This window comes from Poeciliopsis prolifica, unplaced genomic scaffold (genome assembly GCF_027474105.1).
Source record: "Poeciliopsis prolifica strain line A6 unplaced genomic scaffold, Auburn_PproV2 SCAFFOLD051, whole genome shotgun sequence".
NCBI lineage: Eukaryota > Metazoa > Chordata > Actinopteri > Cyprinodontiformes > Poeciliidae > Poeciliopsis > Poeciliopsis prolifica.
The window spans coordinates 709,551-725,000 of record NW_026562426.1 but is presented as its reverse complement, the minus strand read 5'-3'; the positions used below and the strand labels follow the sequence as shown (position 1 = coordinate 725,000).

At 42.9% G+C, this 15,450-nt stretch overlaps 1 protein-coding gene across 4 annotated transcripts in view; it reads right to left on the bottom strand.

The window, feature by feature from the left end:
- Positions 1-2,423: 2,423 nt before the first annotated feature.
- The window catches only part of arhgef40 (Rho guanine nucleotide exchange factor (GEF) 40), a 41,049-nt gene continuing 28,022 nt past the window's right edge, over positions 2,424-15,450 (bottom strand). For all 4 annotated transcript variants that reach the window (XM_055058460.1, XM_055058461.1, XM_055058459.1 and 1 more), the window contains 7 exons: positions 14,632-14,838; positions 11,886-12,065; positions 11,618-11,798; positions 10,700-10,810; positions 8,336-8,445; positions 6,292-6,348; positions 2,424-5,808 (listed from right to left, as the gene is read on the bottom strand). In XM_055058460.1, the coding sequence (XP_054914435.1) occupies positions 6,322-6,348; positions 8,336-8,445; positions 10,700-10,810; positions 11,618-11,798; positions 11,886-12,065; positions 14,632-14,838 (816 nt within the window). In that variant the 3' untranslated portion in view covers positions 2,424-5,808; positions 6,292-6,321. The remainder of the gene's footprint in view (positions 5,809-6,291; positions 6,349-8,335; positions 8,446-10,699; positions 10,811-11,617; positions 11,799-11,885; positions 12,066-14,631; positions 14,839-15,450) is intronic.

The window sequence follows — 15,450 nt, the reverse complement described above, 5'->3', positions numbered from 1 at the left end:
AATATATATATATATATATATTTTTTTTTTCTATATATATATATATATATATATATATATATTATAATCAATCAATCAATCAATCAAATAGACAGTGACTGCTCTGACTTGTCTTTTCTGTGCTGGTATATCACTGTATCCCCTCCACCAACCCCGACATGTTCTCTCATTTACAAAGGAAAACGCTTGGCTGGCTGCTTATAAGTCAGTTTATCCGCCTGAGATGACCAAGTCCCTCTTTTTTTTTTTCTCCCTTCATACAGTGTGTGTGTGTGTGTGTGTGTGTATGATCTATAGTCCCCTCCCCTCCCCTCTCTCCCAGTCCCTCCCTCACCCTAACCCTTCTTAATATGATGTAAAAAGCTAATCGCATGCAAATGTCTGTTGTCCCGGTAACCGGGCCTGAAAAATCCCTTTGATGTTTCCCCCGACTCATTCTCTTCACGTTCTCTTTGTTCGCCACAGTCTCGCTGCTTTGTCAACATCATCCCCCCCACCCCCCTTTTTTTTTTTTTTTAACCCGCACGCACTCTCTCCTCCATCTATTCTGCGGTTCTCTTGGTTCTCAAAAAAAAAAAGTTCAACTCTACTTTGTGTCTCCCTCTTTCTATAAGCCCCCCCAAACCCCCTCTTCCACCCCGTTTTCTCTTTTTTAACTCCCCTCCCTGTTTCTCCCCTTGACTGTGCCTCTCTGTCTGTCTGGCCCTCAGCCCTCGCTCATTTCCCATCATTCCCACCTACTGTCTCCTGTCCTTCTCCTCTGTCGCTCCCATTCTCGTTCCCTCTGTTATGCCCCTTCCTGTCGCCCCCCCCAACCCTCCATTCCCTCCCCAAGCCTTTTTACTTTACCTCCCACTCCTCCCTCGGTGCCCCCCTCCCCCCCACTCCCCTCACATGCACAGATGGACTCTGAAGCTGCCCTCCCTCCTTGAGGGAATTTGATCCCTGGAACTATTTGATATGGCTCTGTACTGTAGTTATCTAATCATTCTGCTTTTTGTGTGTGGCCGCGGCGGCACAGCTGGTTTCCACAGAGGAGACCACGCACTCATTACGACGAGTTCGAGGGCCTACAAGGTTACAAGGCCCCCCACCACCCCCCCACCACCTCTGTGTAAGTTAGACCCTATGAGGCAGGGCGGTCGGGGGGCTGGGGGGGGATGAAAAAACTCAATGGGTGCACTTTACACTTAAAGTCCAGTTTTAATTTCAGAACAGAAAAGTACAAAAGAAGACAACCGCAACAAAGGCGAAACAGGTATTTCTAACATTCCACTTTGCTTTGCAAACCCCCCCTCCCAAAAAAAAAAAAAAAAAAAAACATGAAAAATGTAAACGTTCGGCAGAGTTCATCATACACCAAAAGCGAGGGGGTGGGGGGAAGAGAAAAGTTTCTTCACAACGACGTGTTTCATAAAAATGAGACAATGTATGCTGCAGCATAAATGAATGATGGCGTTTATTACACCGCTTCCAGTATAACGCAATGTACCAAACGGCTTGAAGGCTGCGAAGTGCGCCGACTTCTTCAAGCCAACAAATTGCATATCGATTCAGAAATGGCTCAATAGCCATTTGCAACTTTTCAATATGGATGCAGATGTGAAACGTGAAACTGGCCACAAACTGCGGCAGTGGGCTGCCTCTCCTGCATCCTGCGAGTCTTGTACCTTAAACAAGACATTTTTAAAAACATTTTTAATTTTTTATTTTTATAAATGAACATGTTTTTAATTACACTGTATCTGTTTGAAATAGCTACATTTTGGTAAGCTGCGTGCGTCTTTCTTTCCGTGTCATTTCCATATCTGACTGTGTAAATAGCAGTCAGCAGTGTAACAAACAGCTATTAATAGGTTTACAGCAAATGTTGCAGAATCCAGGAGGAAGTGGAAGTTATTTTTATCCCTCGCTACGCTAGTTTTGAGGTCTCTTAAAGGAATGGCTTGACATCTTGGGGATATGTTGGGTTTTCTTTTCATACCAGTCGCATGTGCTAAAAATGTGCTCGAAATCGGGAAAAAAGTGAACAGAGGTCCAAATAAGGTCATATTCTGAAGCCTGGATGTGACTGAGAGAGCGGAGCGAGGTCGCTGAAACAAGCTAATGAAGCCTGACAGTCGGGACGTTTGCTTCGCCGAAATGTGGACAAGAACACACGAGATCCACACGTTGCATTTTCACCAACAACTAGCTTGTCCGGCAGCACCTGGCGCTTTGTGCTAAGTGTTTTTGGGACAACTTTAACCCCGCGTCTCAGGTCTGTCTAAAGCACTTCAAGGTCGATTCTTGACTACCAACACGTGACACTGGAGCTTCACAAAGAAATCCCTCTGAGCAATTCTGGGAATTAATATTGCAAAAGAAAAAAAATGAAATTATATATATATATATATATATATATATATATATATATATATATATATATATATATATATATATATATATATAAATGAGCTACAAAGAATAAAAGAGTAGTAGTGCCGCGGAACGAACTCTAGGCTTAATTAATTGAGTAATCTCAATGTTTTTCATCTTTCTCTGAGAAGCTGCTCTGACGGAAACGCATGACAGGACTATAAATTTTTCACACGTTTCAGACAGCAAAGGACAAGCTCGATGCTGTAAGACGCGCCATTAGACATCTTTTTAGCACACCGTGTCCTTTCGCTTCGCTAGGCGGTGGCCTAGAAGCCTGTGTGCGTTTCATGTATTTTCAGACCTTGACAAAACGGCGGTGACACCCTGGTTTATGAAATCAAGGTCCGCGGTGGTGAAGACCGCGTTTGATTTCTCAAACCGGTCGTTAACTGTGCACCCGGTCCCCTGAACTTGTCCACATTTCGTCAGGTTAGCGCCACAAACCCCAGTGTAGGGGAAGGGGGAAAAGAAAACGTGGTTTACATTTGTTTTTTTGACCTACACAAATTTTGAACATCCAGGCCCCTTTACCACTTCAAAACAAAATTCAGAACAAGCGATTCCCTCCGGATGTAAAAAGCGAGTAAACTGTCCTCTTCCATGTGTGAAGATGACAGTTTACTCGTCCCAAACTTTGAACAACGCACAGATTTTCCACTTCACGCGGAAAGGTCAAAAGGGCTCAAAAGCTCCTTTCGAGGAACTGAGGGAAAAGTAAAAAGCTCATCTTTTTCCACGTGCAACTCAAGTTTCTCTTTTGATGTTTTTGGCGCCACGCAGCGTATTTTTGTCATCCCCAGCATGCAGAGGCAGCGGCAGCAGCAGCGCCGAGACGTGGTTGTCTTTAGTTATCGGTGTTTCCTGAATCAATGCAGAGACGAACTCACTGCTTCCTTCCACCTCCAAAATCTGCTGTATAGACACAATTTATTCAAACGTCAAGAACCACATGGTGGGGGAAAGAAAAAAAAACAAAAAAAACAACTCAAAATTCATATACAAAGCTGAACGTTTTACACGACCTTCTTGAAACGTAACGCCGCCATCAAACGTGTTACGTTTCCGCTTAAAAACGATCAGAGATCGTCCATGTCTGCTAGCCTAAAGAGTAAAACTGGTAAACGGCGAATAAAGCAAACGTTACGATCCACTTTCCTCCATTTTATGGAGAGCGCAGACAGTTTGTGGAACAACAACACAAAAAAAACAAAAAAAAAACTAGTCAATAATGTTTAAAACACAAGTAAACATTGCACCGACAGCCATTTATACCTTTGGCATACAGAATATGGCATCTGACAACAAACGGTGAAGCGGTAAAATTCAGTTTCGACACACTGAAGGAGATTCTTCAGTGCCGGCACCAAAACGTTGAGGACAGAAGTATTTGCCCCTTCACAATCTTTTGTTCTTGCTTTTTACTGAAATATTTCTTATGATCAAACGCGCTTGTTATAAATGTGTCTATTTAAGAATAAAAACAGCCATCCTATATGAGAAACTGAGAACTGGTTGTGCCACCGTATCCTTGGAGGCAAAATACTTTTGATTTTAGTCACATCAGATGTTCCAAAACCCTATTTTTTTCTTCTTCTTCTTTTTTGCATCATCCTGAGCTGGCTGTGCTTTATAATTTGTGTTTCTATCAAAGTTTGTTTTGAAGCGTCACATACTTCAGAAGTTGAAAAGGTCGATGGAATTAGCAAAATTTGCAGTAATGTTCTCGATTTTGCGAAAAAAAACCCCTCACAAACAAAACAAAGTTATTTTGCTTGCTTGCTGTCGAAATAAAGGGCAGATGGCAGCACTAATGAGTTACGACGTCTGAAACTTATACCTCACTTGACCAATCAGGTGTTCTCGCTGTCAGTGTTGCTTTTCTGTCTCCTAACATCACCAGTATCACTTCCTGAAAAGCTCCCTCTGTGTGACCTGAACATCTGATGACATTGCGCTTTACGTAGCCTGACTGATTTGCTCCAAGCCAGCAGATGAACGCACGACTAATTAGCATTTTCTTCTTTTTTTTTTTTTTCCGACATTTAAAAGGTTTTCTCAAAAACGTGACACTTGGATAGAAGCATGGGCTCAAATTCATGTTAGCACTTGACGTAATGGGACAGTTTTCTGGAACAAACTGCCACAAAACTTTAAATGAAGGCTGAAAGCATCGATCAGTGTGTATTTTTTTGACCAAATGTAATATCACTGCTTGTTTCATAATCGACTACGTTACGTCTTAACAGCCTGAACTGCCTTGTTGCTCAAATCTGCTCCGTAAAGTCAATTTGACTTGTCTGATATGAAAAATTTACAGCACCATTACTTACACTTCAAGAACGACTAAATACCGTTATTACTTTAATTTCTTAGTACTGTTCATAAAAAGCCATATAATTTGCTCACACACTCCCGAAACTGTACACCACTTCTCTTCTGCATCGTCTGTACGTGTTCAGATGTGAGCTCGCCTCATTTAGTGACTGTACCAGGCTCTAAGCTGGGCAATGTGTGTGTGTGTGTGTGTGTGTGCGTGTGTGTGTGTGTATGAGCGGGAGCTGGAGAGGAGGGGAGAGCATGTGAATGTGAACAGTGCTCCACTGTCTGATAACAATAAGAGTGACTGCATGTGTCGGGGGGGAACATTGTGTGTGTCTGTGTGAGTGTGCTTGTTACCTCATTTACATAGATCTAATCCCACCTAACCCGAGTCACTCACACACACACACACACGCACGCACACACACACACACACACCCACACGCGCACACACACAAAAATAAAACACAGGGCAGATAAAAAAAAAAAAAGAAAAAGTGTACGGTCTCCATTCAGCGTTATGAGGGTGATAAAAGTACATAATACATCCTAAATCTGCAATCCCACGCCACATTTACACCCAGCATATTACTTCCTGTTTATTATCAGATGCCGGAGCATGTGATGTGTACAGTCGGCCAGTCAGTGGTTCAGACCAAGTGGTTTGGCCTAGTGGGGAGCTGCGGGGCAGACAATGGCCGCACTGTGCAAGCTTGAAGTGCCGTCGGTGTCGATGACTCTGCCAGCAGCTGAGACTGGCAGACCCAAAATGGCGGAGAGCGCCGGAGAGTCACCCTTCCTCTCTTCTCCCCCCTCCCCGAATCGGTGCTTGTCATGGTGTAAAACAAGGAAGGGGAGGGGTAGGGGGGCGAGTTTTTGATCCTGTTTGGATGCAGAGTGGTGCAGCTGAGCCTGATTCCTCCCCAAAGCCCCCCCTCGGCGTCGCTTGCACTCTTGCAGGAGGTTGAAGGGCGAAAGAGAAGTCCGGGTGGAAGTCGGTGAAGTCCAGTTTGGAGTCGAGTCAGAGGCGACGGAAGCCACGAAGAGTCCCGAGTGCAGTTTCTGCTTCTTGAAAAGCAAAAAACAGAAAGGACGTTCACATTCACTCCCACTATTTCAGTAGGAAGGGTGCAATTAGATGTGGGCCTTCTGGACTTAAATCACAAAAAAAGAAACAATTTTGCAATTGCAGTGTTTCTACTAAATGAGAAATGAAATTTCTTCCCAATCTGTGCACAGCACCTATACTTAGTCATATTTTTGAATCTTCTCATATGGCTGTTCCACTGGAACCAGCGGTGGAGGAGACAGCGAAAGTAAAATTTCTGATAATGACGTCGGTTTTGTATTTTTCTTTACCATCAATAACTGAAATTTATCGTGACGGCAACAAATCAAAATTCTCCCGAGAAGTTTTTAACGATAACTGCCAAACGACACAACGAATGGCCGACGCCGCTCGTAATGTCCCCAAAGTGAGCAACAAAGCGAGGAGCGTGAGCGGCGCAATAAAGAAAAAAAAGAGCAACAGAGGGAGAGGACCAGACCTACCCATAAAACTCACTCTTGTTCAGATGACAGTCACACAGCTGTAGAGGGAGAATGACCCTGTGGGCAGAGAGAGAGAAAAAAATAAAAAAACAGCCACATTTAGATTCTCGCACCAAAGGCGTCTTCAACCTGTTGTTGAATGCGCGCACGTCGCTGCCTGCATGTTTGCCCTTATCCGTTCTGTCCGTCTGTCCGTCAATCTGTTCGCGGCACAGTCTGTTTGCCAATCTGTCATATTCTGTTTGCTGGATAAGGAGATCGGGGGGGGCGGCTGTGTGTGTGTGTGTGTGTGTGTGTGCGCGTGTGTGTGGGTGTGTGTGTGTGTGTGTGTGTGTGTGTGTGTGCGTGTGTGCATGTGTGGATGTGTATAAACAGTAAAAATGCATCCGATTCTGGGTTGGCACACTTGTTTGCTCACAGCTAAAGACGAGTGTGGTGTTTCTGCTTCGCAAGCATATGGAAGGTGAATTTATGGTTTGGGGACGGACACCTTTTTATGAAAAAAGAAAAAAAAAACTCAGAAATTGTAATAATGATTTCTTTATAAATTCATAATTAGGGGCATTTTCACCTAAACAAACACTAACAGTCCTTGATACCGTGATGTAACGAGGGCTATTTCCATGTTTCCTTTTACGCTTTTAAAACATGATGTTAAACATCGCTGAGAAAGACTTAATGAAAAAAGAACATATTGCAGATTGAAGGAGTGTAACATCGCACTCAAATTTCACATTTACACAGTTGGGAATGAGTCGACTGTGAACTCTGCCTTGACTTCCTGTGTCCCGGGGGTGTACATAGATGATGTGACAGAAAAGGGCCTTTTCAAGTTTTCCTTTCAAAATGGGAAAGTCAAGGAAGCACATCATTCAAGAGCAGCGGATATCCCTAAAACTATTTATACCCGCGGCTGATTTAGATTTCAAAACACAGAAAAAGTTTTGCTCTAATTTGGGACGATGCGCTGAAAATGAGACAACTGGCAGCTTGTCTCATTTTCATTGCATTCATAAAAAAAAGAAAAGAAAGAAAAAAATAGGTTACATCGCTGTAAAAACACATTTAAAAATGGATTTGTGTATTTGCCAGGTTTTCAATGATAAAAAAAGGGCAACAGAGTTAAAAATGATAGAAATTCATCCAATCTGACACAACCGCTAACATTCAAATTGGTGATTTGGTAAGACGACATGCAAATCTCTGGGGTAAAACTTTCATGGTGTTACTCTTAACACCGTTAAAGTGAAACATGGTAATGGCAGTATCATGATGTGGTGGGACTGTTCATTTGAGACCATCTTTTAGCTGGACGGCAACACCAGACATGATGCCGACTCTTTAGATCAAAGCAGATTCTGGTGTAACGATGGCCTAGTCCAAGTCTAAATGTAAATCCAATTGAGAATCTGTTTCAAAACTTGAGTTTGAGCAGTTTTGCGAAAAAGAATGGGCAGCTATGATCGCGTCTCCCCGGACAAGCCCCCAATAATGTAGATAAAAAGTGATATTTCATTCTAAGGTGAGTATATTTAATTTTTCGCTAAAGTTTTTACATAAAACATGTATGCAGATGAGCTACATACAAATACATGCAACACTTCTCCAATCTATAAGTATAAAAATGGTTTAAAAAAAAGGCTTTGATTTTATTGGCTTTTCACACAAAACCCCAAACATGAAAATTTTGTGGACAAAATGAGAAAAGTTTGATGGGATGTAAACACTTTATGAACAGCACTGTGAATAATCAGAACCTGCCTTTCTTGGTGACAGTTTGTTGTTTTTAGGGCCTGTAATGGTTTTGAATCTTGACTTTGACCATGTCTGGTGCTATTGTCTTTTGATAGATCCTCTGGTGTTCATATTCCGAAACTCTTACAAAAACTTCCTACAAAACCCAGCGTGACTGAAGGAAAAAAAAAAAAAGTCTTATTATTTCATAAAATACATGTTGGGAATTTTGAGTAATGTCTATGAATAAAACCAGCTTTCATTCACCTCAGTGAGGCCCGCGGCTTGTGTGTGTAAACTCTGTGCCCACCTGTGAATAGCTTGTTGATCCGGAGCTTGACCTGGGGTCCCTCCCGGACGCCGGGGATCCCCCCTCCTTCTGGCTGCCCACAGAGGACGAGTCTGAGCAGCTACTGTGGACTGAAGCAGAGTGGTGGGGGGGATCCAATCAAAACAGCCTCAAAATACAGAACACGTTCAGCACAAAAATCCACTCTTTCCATGGAGAAAACCCCCTCTCCATGAATCATCCCATAGAGTTTTTTTTTTTTTTTTTGGAGGGTGGCAGGGTTGGGCGGGGGTGATTATGCTCATTATTTTTATTTATTCTTGAGGAGTAAGCATAGGGGAAGACAACAGGGTGGAAAAGATTTTCTTTTTCTCCCCCCTTCATTCTAACACCAGTTTCTCTCCCTGAGGACATTTTTCATGGCCTGAAATCTGCTCAACTAGACACCTGGTGGGCAGAACGCGCATTACACTGAGGCGTCATTGGGGAATCACTTTCAAACAGTTCTCTTCAGAGACGGGATGGATCTTAAAAAAAACAACAACAACAAAAAAAAGCAAACAAAAAGCAGAAGAGTCGTACTTAACAGCTGAACTCTGCGGCAGCAGTTTCCAGAGCATGCTCGCTTTCTTCCCCCCCGACGCTCATGAATGCGCTCCCTAATTCCCTGTATTTAAGAGACAGATTTACGAGTGAGCTCTTGCTGTTGTGAATATGTCCCTAACTATTTATATCACGTCGTTTGTCTCTGTTCCTTTCAGAAATCGTTGGTTACTTTGAATTTGCTTAGTTGCCAAAAGGCCGACGATGTGTTTTTCCTGCAAGATCGACAATGGAATCCCCGCAAAAAAAAAAAAAGCTACTCTGAAAGTAGATAAGTCAGATAGTTTAGTGTGCATACTACAATGTTTCATTTTACGAATGCTGCATAACTGAAAAGAACAGCGTGTCCCTCGCAGAAGACTTGAGTTTCGAGACCTCCAAAGAGGTGCGCTGACTAAACGGATAGAACTGTAAATGATGGGGGGTTTGGTGGGGGGTGGAGGTTGGTGGGGCTTCTACTCGGTGCATCGCCCACAGTGATTTCATCAACCACATTAACTTTTTACAGGAGGATAATACGTTTTCTGTTAAGAGATTGATCTGCTGCTCCGAGCGGCTCAAAAACAAAGAAATTCAATTAATGCGTCCGAAAAGCTCGCTTTTTTCAATTACGGTGGGATGTTACGGCCGACTGTTACAGGCACAATCAAAGAAGAGGTGCAGGCGAAACATTATGCAATGAATGCTTCCAACGCTGTCTTCTTGTGGAAGTGCATTCCAGGCAGAAACTCTGGAGCTCCATTAGTTACTTGCAAAGGTGGGCATGTCACTTGCACTTTTTCCCTGTATTGTCATGTTAAAACCCCAATAAAGTTCCAAAACATTAAGTGTAATTTTTGGGGATTTTAATGCGAGAGAAATTTGAGGAGAAAATAAATTTGTATGAAGCTCCAGGTTTTGGGTTTGGACTGTAACTGGGAGAAGTCTTGATTATAATTTAACCGTGTGCATTCACACACCTGACCTGTTTAGTCCGCTTTCATCAAACCAGATGAGGAAGTCTGGTTTGTTTGAGGAAGTGTGAATGCGTAATGGAACTCTGATGTGGACCAATGAAACCAACTCCGGTCCGTATAAAACCTCGTTCTCGGTTCGGTTGAAGTGAACTCTGGCGTGGTTTGAACGCGTGTGTGAACGCCAAGCGGACCGGAGACCGCTCCGAAAGCGGGAAGAGGACTATAGCGCAAGGTATTCTGGGTAAAAACAAAGCAGCGGCTGAAAATGTTGCAATTATGATCCCTGGTCGGACAGAGTCTACCGGCCTATCAATTGTGAAAACACCCTTATGTAGATAAGGGTAGCTCTGCTTTGACGTTCAGCCTCATTGACCAGCTGGAAGCAGAAACTCAGTCAGAGCAAAAGGATTTGAATTCAAAAAATCCTGAAAAAAATTTCTTCATGGAGCTTTTCTAAAATATTCGAAAGGAAGCTGAAATACAGAGGCGCTAATGGTACCAGCTGGTGTTGACCAGGCAGCCAATCAAAGAAAGCCATTCATTTTCCTTTGTGCTGATTGGACTGTATCCCCAAAAGCACAGATAAAGAAGACAGTAGATCCTACCCTCTGCAGTAGGGCGAAGATGGTTTTCATTGCACATCTTACTGCACTTTAAGTATATTTGGTGCCTGAACTAATAAAAAAGAGAGCTTGGAGATTTTTACGACATCATTTCCCTTCGTGTTCGCCATAACTTGCCACTTCATGTTGATCTCATTAAAATAAATTGCGGTTCGTGGTTTGAAGGCGAAACAGTGCTGGGGGTCTCGACGCTGTGCTCCTACCTCTGTCGCTGAGGCTGCAGATGGAGTCCAGCTCTGATCCCGGAGTTCCTGTAGCGTCCAGCAGAAGCTTACTGGAAACTCCCATGCACAGCGACTCCTTCAGACACAACTCTGAGGGAAAGAGTCAACAATATTCAGAAGAATCACTTCAGTAAGCATTTCTAGGAATCTCTTTCTCCCCAGCGAACAGCTACGCATTCTCATCCAAATCACGGTTAAAAATCTCAGCAACGTCCCATGTGCTTGCATTTGTTTTTTTGTTTTAGAACAATACATTGTTTCTGGGGAACATTGCCATCTGAACAGAATTAATCCCATCTTATGAGGAGCTTCTGAGCACCATATTGCGGGGTGATACTGAAATCTAAGCCAAGAGCAGGAAGCGATGCTCGAACACGTGATACGGAGCAGCTCGATGTGTTTAGAAAGCTGAGCATAAACAAAGGGGGGAAAAATGTCAAACTGCAAACTGAAACCATTGTTTTGGTTTCCATATGTTTCCTACTTCTAGGAAATGCTGGTGGTACTGTTCCACATTTTGAAACAAAGAACATATTTGCATCTTAAAGTTTTTTGTTTTTTTTAACTGTTAGTCTCGTGTCCTTGTTGTTTAGCATATTTAGCATATTGGGTCTGGCTAATAACTATGTGGTCAACCAATAGCAATTATAGCAAGGAGCAAAAACACCATGGGCCTACTGCAGTGTAGACCAATCACAACGTTTTGAAAGTTGATGTGAAAATGCTAAAATATTAAGACATTTCTTCTGGTATTTTACCACTAACTAGCAAACAAACAAGTCCAACAACAGTTTGGACTTGTTGTTGGACTTCAGTACTTTCAGTGTCTGAAAGACTTGTAACGATGGGATTTGATGCCATGATGGGTGATTGATGCGTCTAAAGTTTACAGTGTACCTGTGTTGTTTATGGCATGTGTCCACAGCAGATGGGCTATGTCATGAGCCCAGGACTCCCTTCCTGCTCTATCCGGGGCCTGAAGGGTGATACAGTCTCTGGTCCTGGGTGCCTGTCGGACCCAGACTTCAAACTTCACTCCCTCATCGCCGACATTCTGAGTTAGACCCATTTCACTCATCTGTCGGAAGAAGAAGAAGGTGAAATCGTGTCTGAGTTATCGCTCCAAACTTTGTCATTTAAAGAAAATAGCCCCTCGCTTCTGAACCTTGATGCTGTGCTTGTAGCTGTAGACGGTGCGACCCGGACTTGGGCTCTTCTGCTTGGTGAAGATGATGGCGTGCTGGTAGAGGAAGACATTCCTGACACCCGCGCGCTTCCTCCGAGGTCCCCCGCACACGGTGAGCTCACCCTGCCTCACCAGGTCGCCGCGATCGGCCACGGAGATCTGAAAACAAGAAGGCACATCAGCCTCGGGGCTTATATGAATATATTTTGAAAGAAATCTTAAACTATAAATAAGGGTTTGTCCCCAGAGGGCCGGTACAACCTCTGTTCACCTGAATTTTCCCACTGACCTCTAACCCTTTTAACTTCTTGCATACAAAATATCATTCCTCTGCTAATAATCAATACATAATCAATACATCAAGGCAAAGCTGGGAGCTTTGCCTTCCAGCAAAGCTCCCATGTTACTGTCAAAAGTCTTTTTATTCTCCTGCCAAACTACACCTCTTGTACACAGCGCCGCTCCATCTACCAGTTTCCTAGTTTGGTGTTCAAAAAAAAAAAAAAAGAAGAAGAAGAAAAAAAACAGCATTTCATCTGTAAAGATTGATAGGCCTTGTTCGCAGTCCAAAAAGGAAAAAGACAAAGCAGTATTATTATTATTATGCCTCCACTTTCTACAGAGGCAAACTCTGCCGTCGCACAAGCGCTTTTTCTTATCTGTTGGATCGTTGCTCTAATTGGCCAAGTGAGTCACGTCTTTTCACGAGACACGTGACTTCATTGTTGGCGTCGATCGCGGGGGCTGAGGCTTTCCTTTTTCGCGCTGTTGAAGACTCGTGACAAAAGGCAGACAGACATTCGTAAAAGTCAGAAATTGCGCAGCGCTCCGGCGAGACGAGACGAGACGCCGGGCGCGAACGAACGGCGGAGAGAGCGACGAGAACGCTTCCTCCCCCAACGCGGATTAAAGAGTTACGGCGATTTACTGACATGCAGCTTTATTTTTACAACCCTGGATAGGTGAGGTGTGTGTGTGTAGGGGGGGGGTCATCCTATAAGTGAGGCTTCACATACATCACGAGCACCCACACACACGCCCACTGAAAAACACCTGCACTTGTAATCACTTTTTACCTGGAGAGCTGTCAATGTGAAGTGGCTCCAGTGGAAGTGATTGTGCACCACTAATCTCTCCCCTCATATATAAATTGTGTTTGCTTGCGTGTGTGTGTGTGTGTGCGTGTATGTGTGTGTGTGTGTGGGAGTCCGACGCTTGGCGTGAGTGCCTCTGAACAATGCCGCCGCGTTGGACTAACAACGTGAAGGTCAAGAGGAGATGTTTTTGTCAAAGAATTTCTTCTAACCATGTTCAGAAACATCCACAATAACTGCACAGGCTGTGAATATTTCCACGGTCTGAACAAGAAAGCAACATTTTTCTTTTAGTTTTCTTTTTTTTCCTCTTTTTCCCTCCGCTTGTACTTGTTAAAAGGTGGACGAGTATTTTCTGTAAGATGAGATAAAAGTTTCAAAAGACTACAGAATATATACCTGACTACTGTCACGAGAAAAACCACAGGTCATTTGAAACAGCAGTTTTCAGATCTAGAAACGACCTAAACTTCAGTTTCAGCAGTTTGCTCACTACTGCCTTGGTTTTTATCATACCGAGTGCATCCAGTCTGACTGATATTGTTATAGAGAGTTTTTAGTTAAGTTAGATGTATGATTTAATCTCAGACCTTCTGGTTGTTTTTGTGGTTTTCCTTTTGAATTATTTTGTCAAAACATGGGAGAGAATCTGGACAAAGTTTACAAAATACTATAATAACGTAATAAACAGGAAGGACACAAAAACAAAGCAATTTTCTGCATTGTTTCTCTGAATAAACAAAAGAATATACATAACCTGAGAGAAAAACAAAAAATCTTGTCAGAGGTGAAGATTAGTTGAAATTACCATTTGGAATCTGAAATCATAGTATTGGTATTATCACCCTACTGTCGATTGATCAATATCGATATCGACTCGGTTTTGATGATATCGATATGTTTGGATTGATTTGCCCATCCGTATGCGACAATATTCACAGATTTTTCTGTGAATACAAATTATTTTTGTAAAATTAGTTTGTTCCCAAATTTGTTTGCAGACTATATCTAAAACATTTCAAAGAAAATATAGCTTGGGAAGTTGAAATATTAGCTGGAAGGTTATCGGCTGGCATTTGCAAAGCAGCCAATCCAGGAACCCCTTTAATTGTCCTGAGTGCTGATTGGCTGTACACCCAGGAAACAGAAATAAGGAATATGCAATATTTAATAATGAACATTAAATATTGCTAATGTGTTTGAAGTTTTAAAATGGGCAGCTATGAGCGTTTTTAGAGAGGGTCTCAACTATTTACGGATTTCACATTTTTCTTTGTAAAAAAACTGTGAAATATCAGTTTCCTTCCAGTTGTTCCAGTTATGTGGTTCTTTGTGTCACATAAAAATGTTGACACAATACGGGGCAGTTCTTAGTTGTAACGTGATACTATTTTGAAGATAGGGTATGAATGCTTATTTTAAAAGCAATATTGAAACATTGTGAACCAAATAACTACTTGAATCGCTTTTAATTGCTGAATGAAAACAAAGAAAAACTGAAGGGAAACGATTCCCCTCGCTTCCCCCCGGCCTAACCTCATCAAAAACTATTTAGGTTTTTCCTGTCTAAGAAAAGAAAGTGGGACTTGACAGTTGCAGACTGTGAAATAATGTGGGACAGGCGCTCTCACCGGACAGCCGACGATGAGGTCACTGGCCCTGAGGTCCTCGCCATGGCGCTGGGCGTGTCTCAGGACGGAGAGGGCGGAGTCTGAGGCCAGATTTAAACCCCCCAGCTCCTCCAGGGCCTCGCAGTACTGCTCCAGCCTCTGAATGGGAGCCTGCAGGCAGTAAGGGAAGGACAGAGGGGACAGGGGGGACGCCTGGGGGAGTTTGGACTTTGGGTTTGGAGGTGGGGGGGGTGACAAGAGCAGAAATGTAGAAACAGAATAAATGCCACCTCTGTCTCTGCTTTGGTTTCACATCAAAAAAAAAAAAAAAAACTGTCTCGTGTGTGGGTGTCAGTCTCTAACACCAACTCAAACAACTGCTGCGGATCAGACGGCTCTCCGTGGCAACCGTATTCGCTGACACAGTGAAATGTCTGAAGCTGCCAAACAGAAACGCCTCAGGGAATTTTCAAGCAACAATTTAAAGCGTTGGAGTTGTAGCCTGAAACTTTTCCCAGAGGTCAGTCTGATTGGGAAACACTCAAAAATGCAACTCATGAAGGTCCAATCATGCAAATCGTAGAACTTAAAGGGGCAGTGTACTATTTCTGAAGTTAGTTTCTGCTGGAAGGTCAGAAGCAGGTGACGTGTTCTGTGCATTGGGTGACATAAATGGGTCTTCATTTAGCAATAAATCCAGAGTAGCTGGGTCTGGAGGATGATGCTACCAGCCTCTATGGCTTCCAAACTTTCTACTATTATGCTAAATGCAGAAGCAGCAGGAGTTAAAACCTTGCAGAATCTGGAAACCCCTTAATTTTCTCTGCCGTATTAAACTAA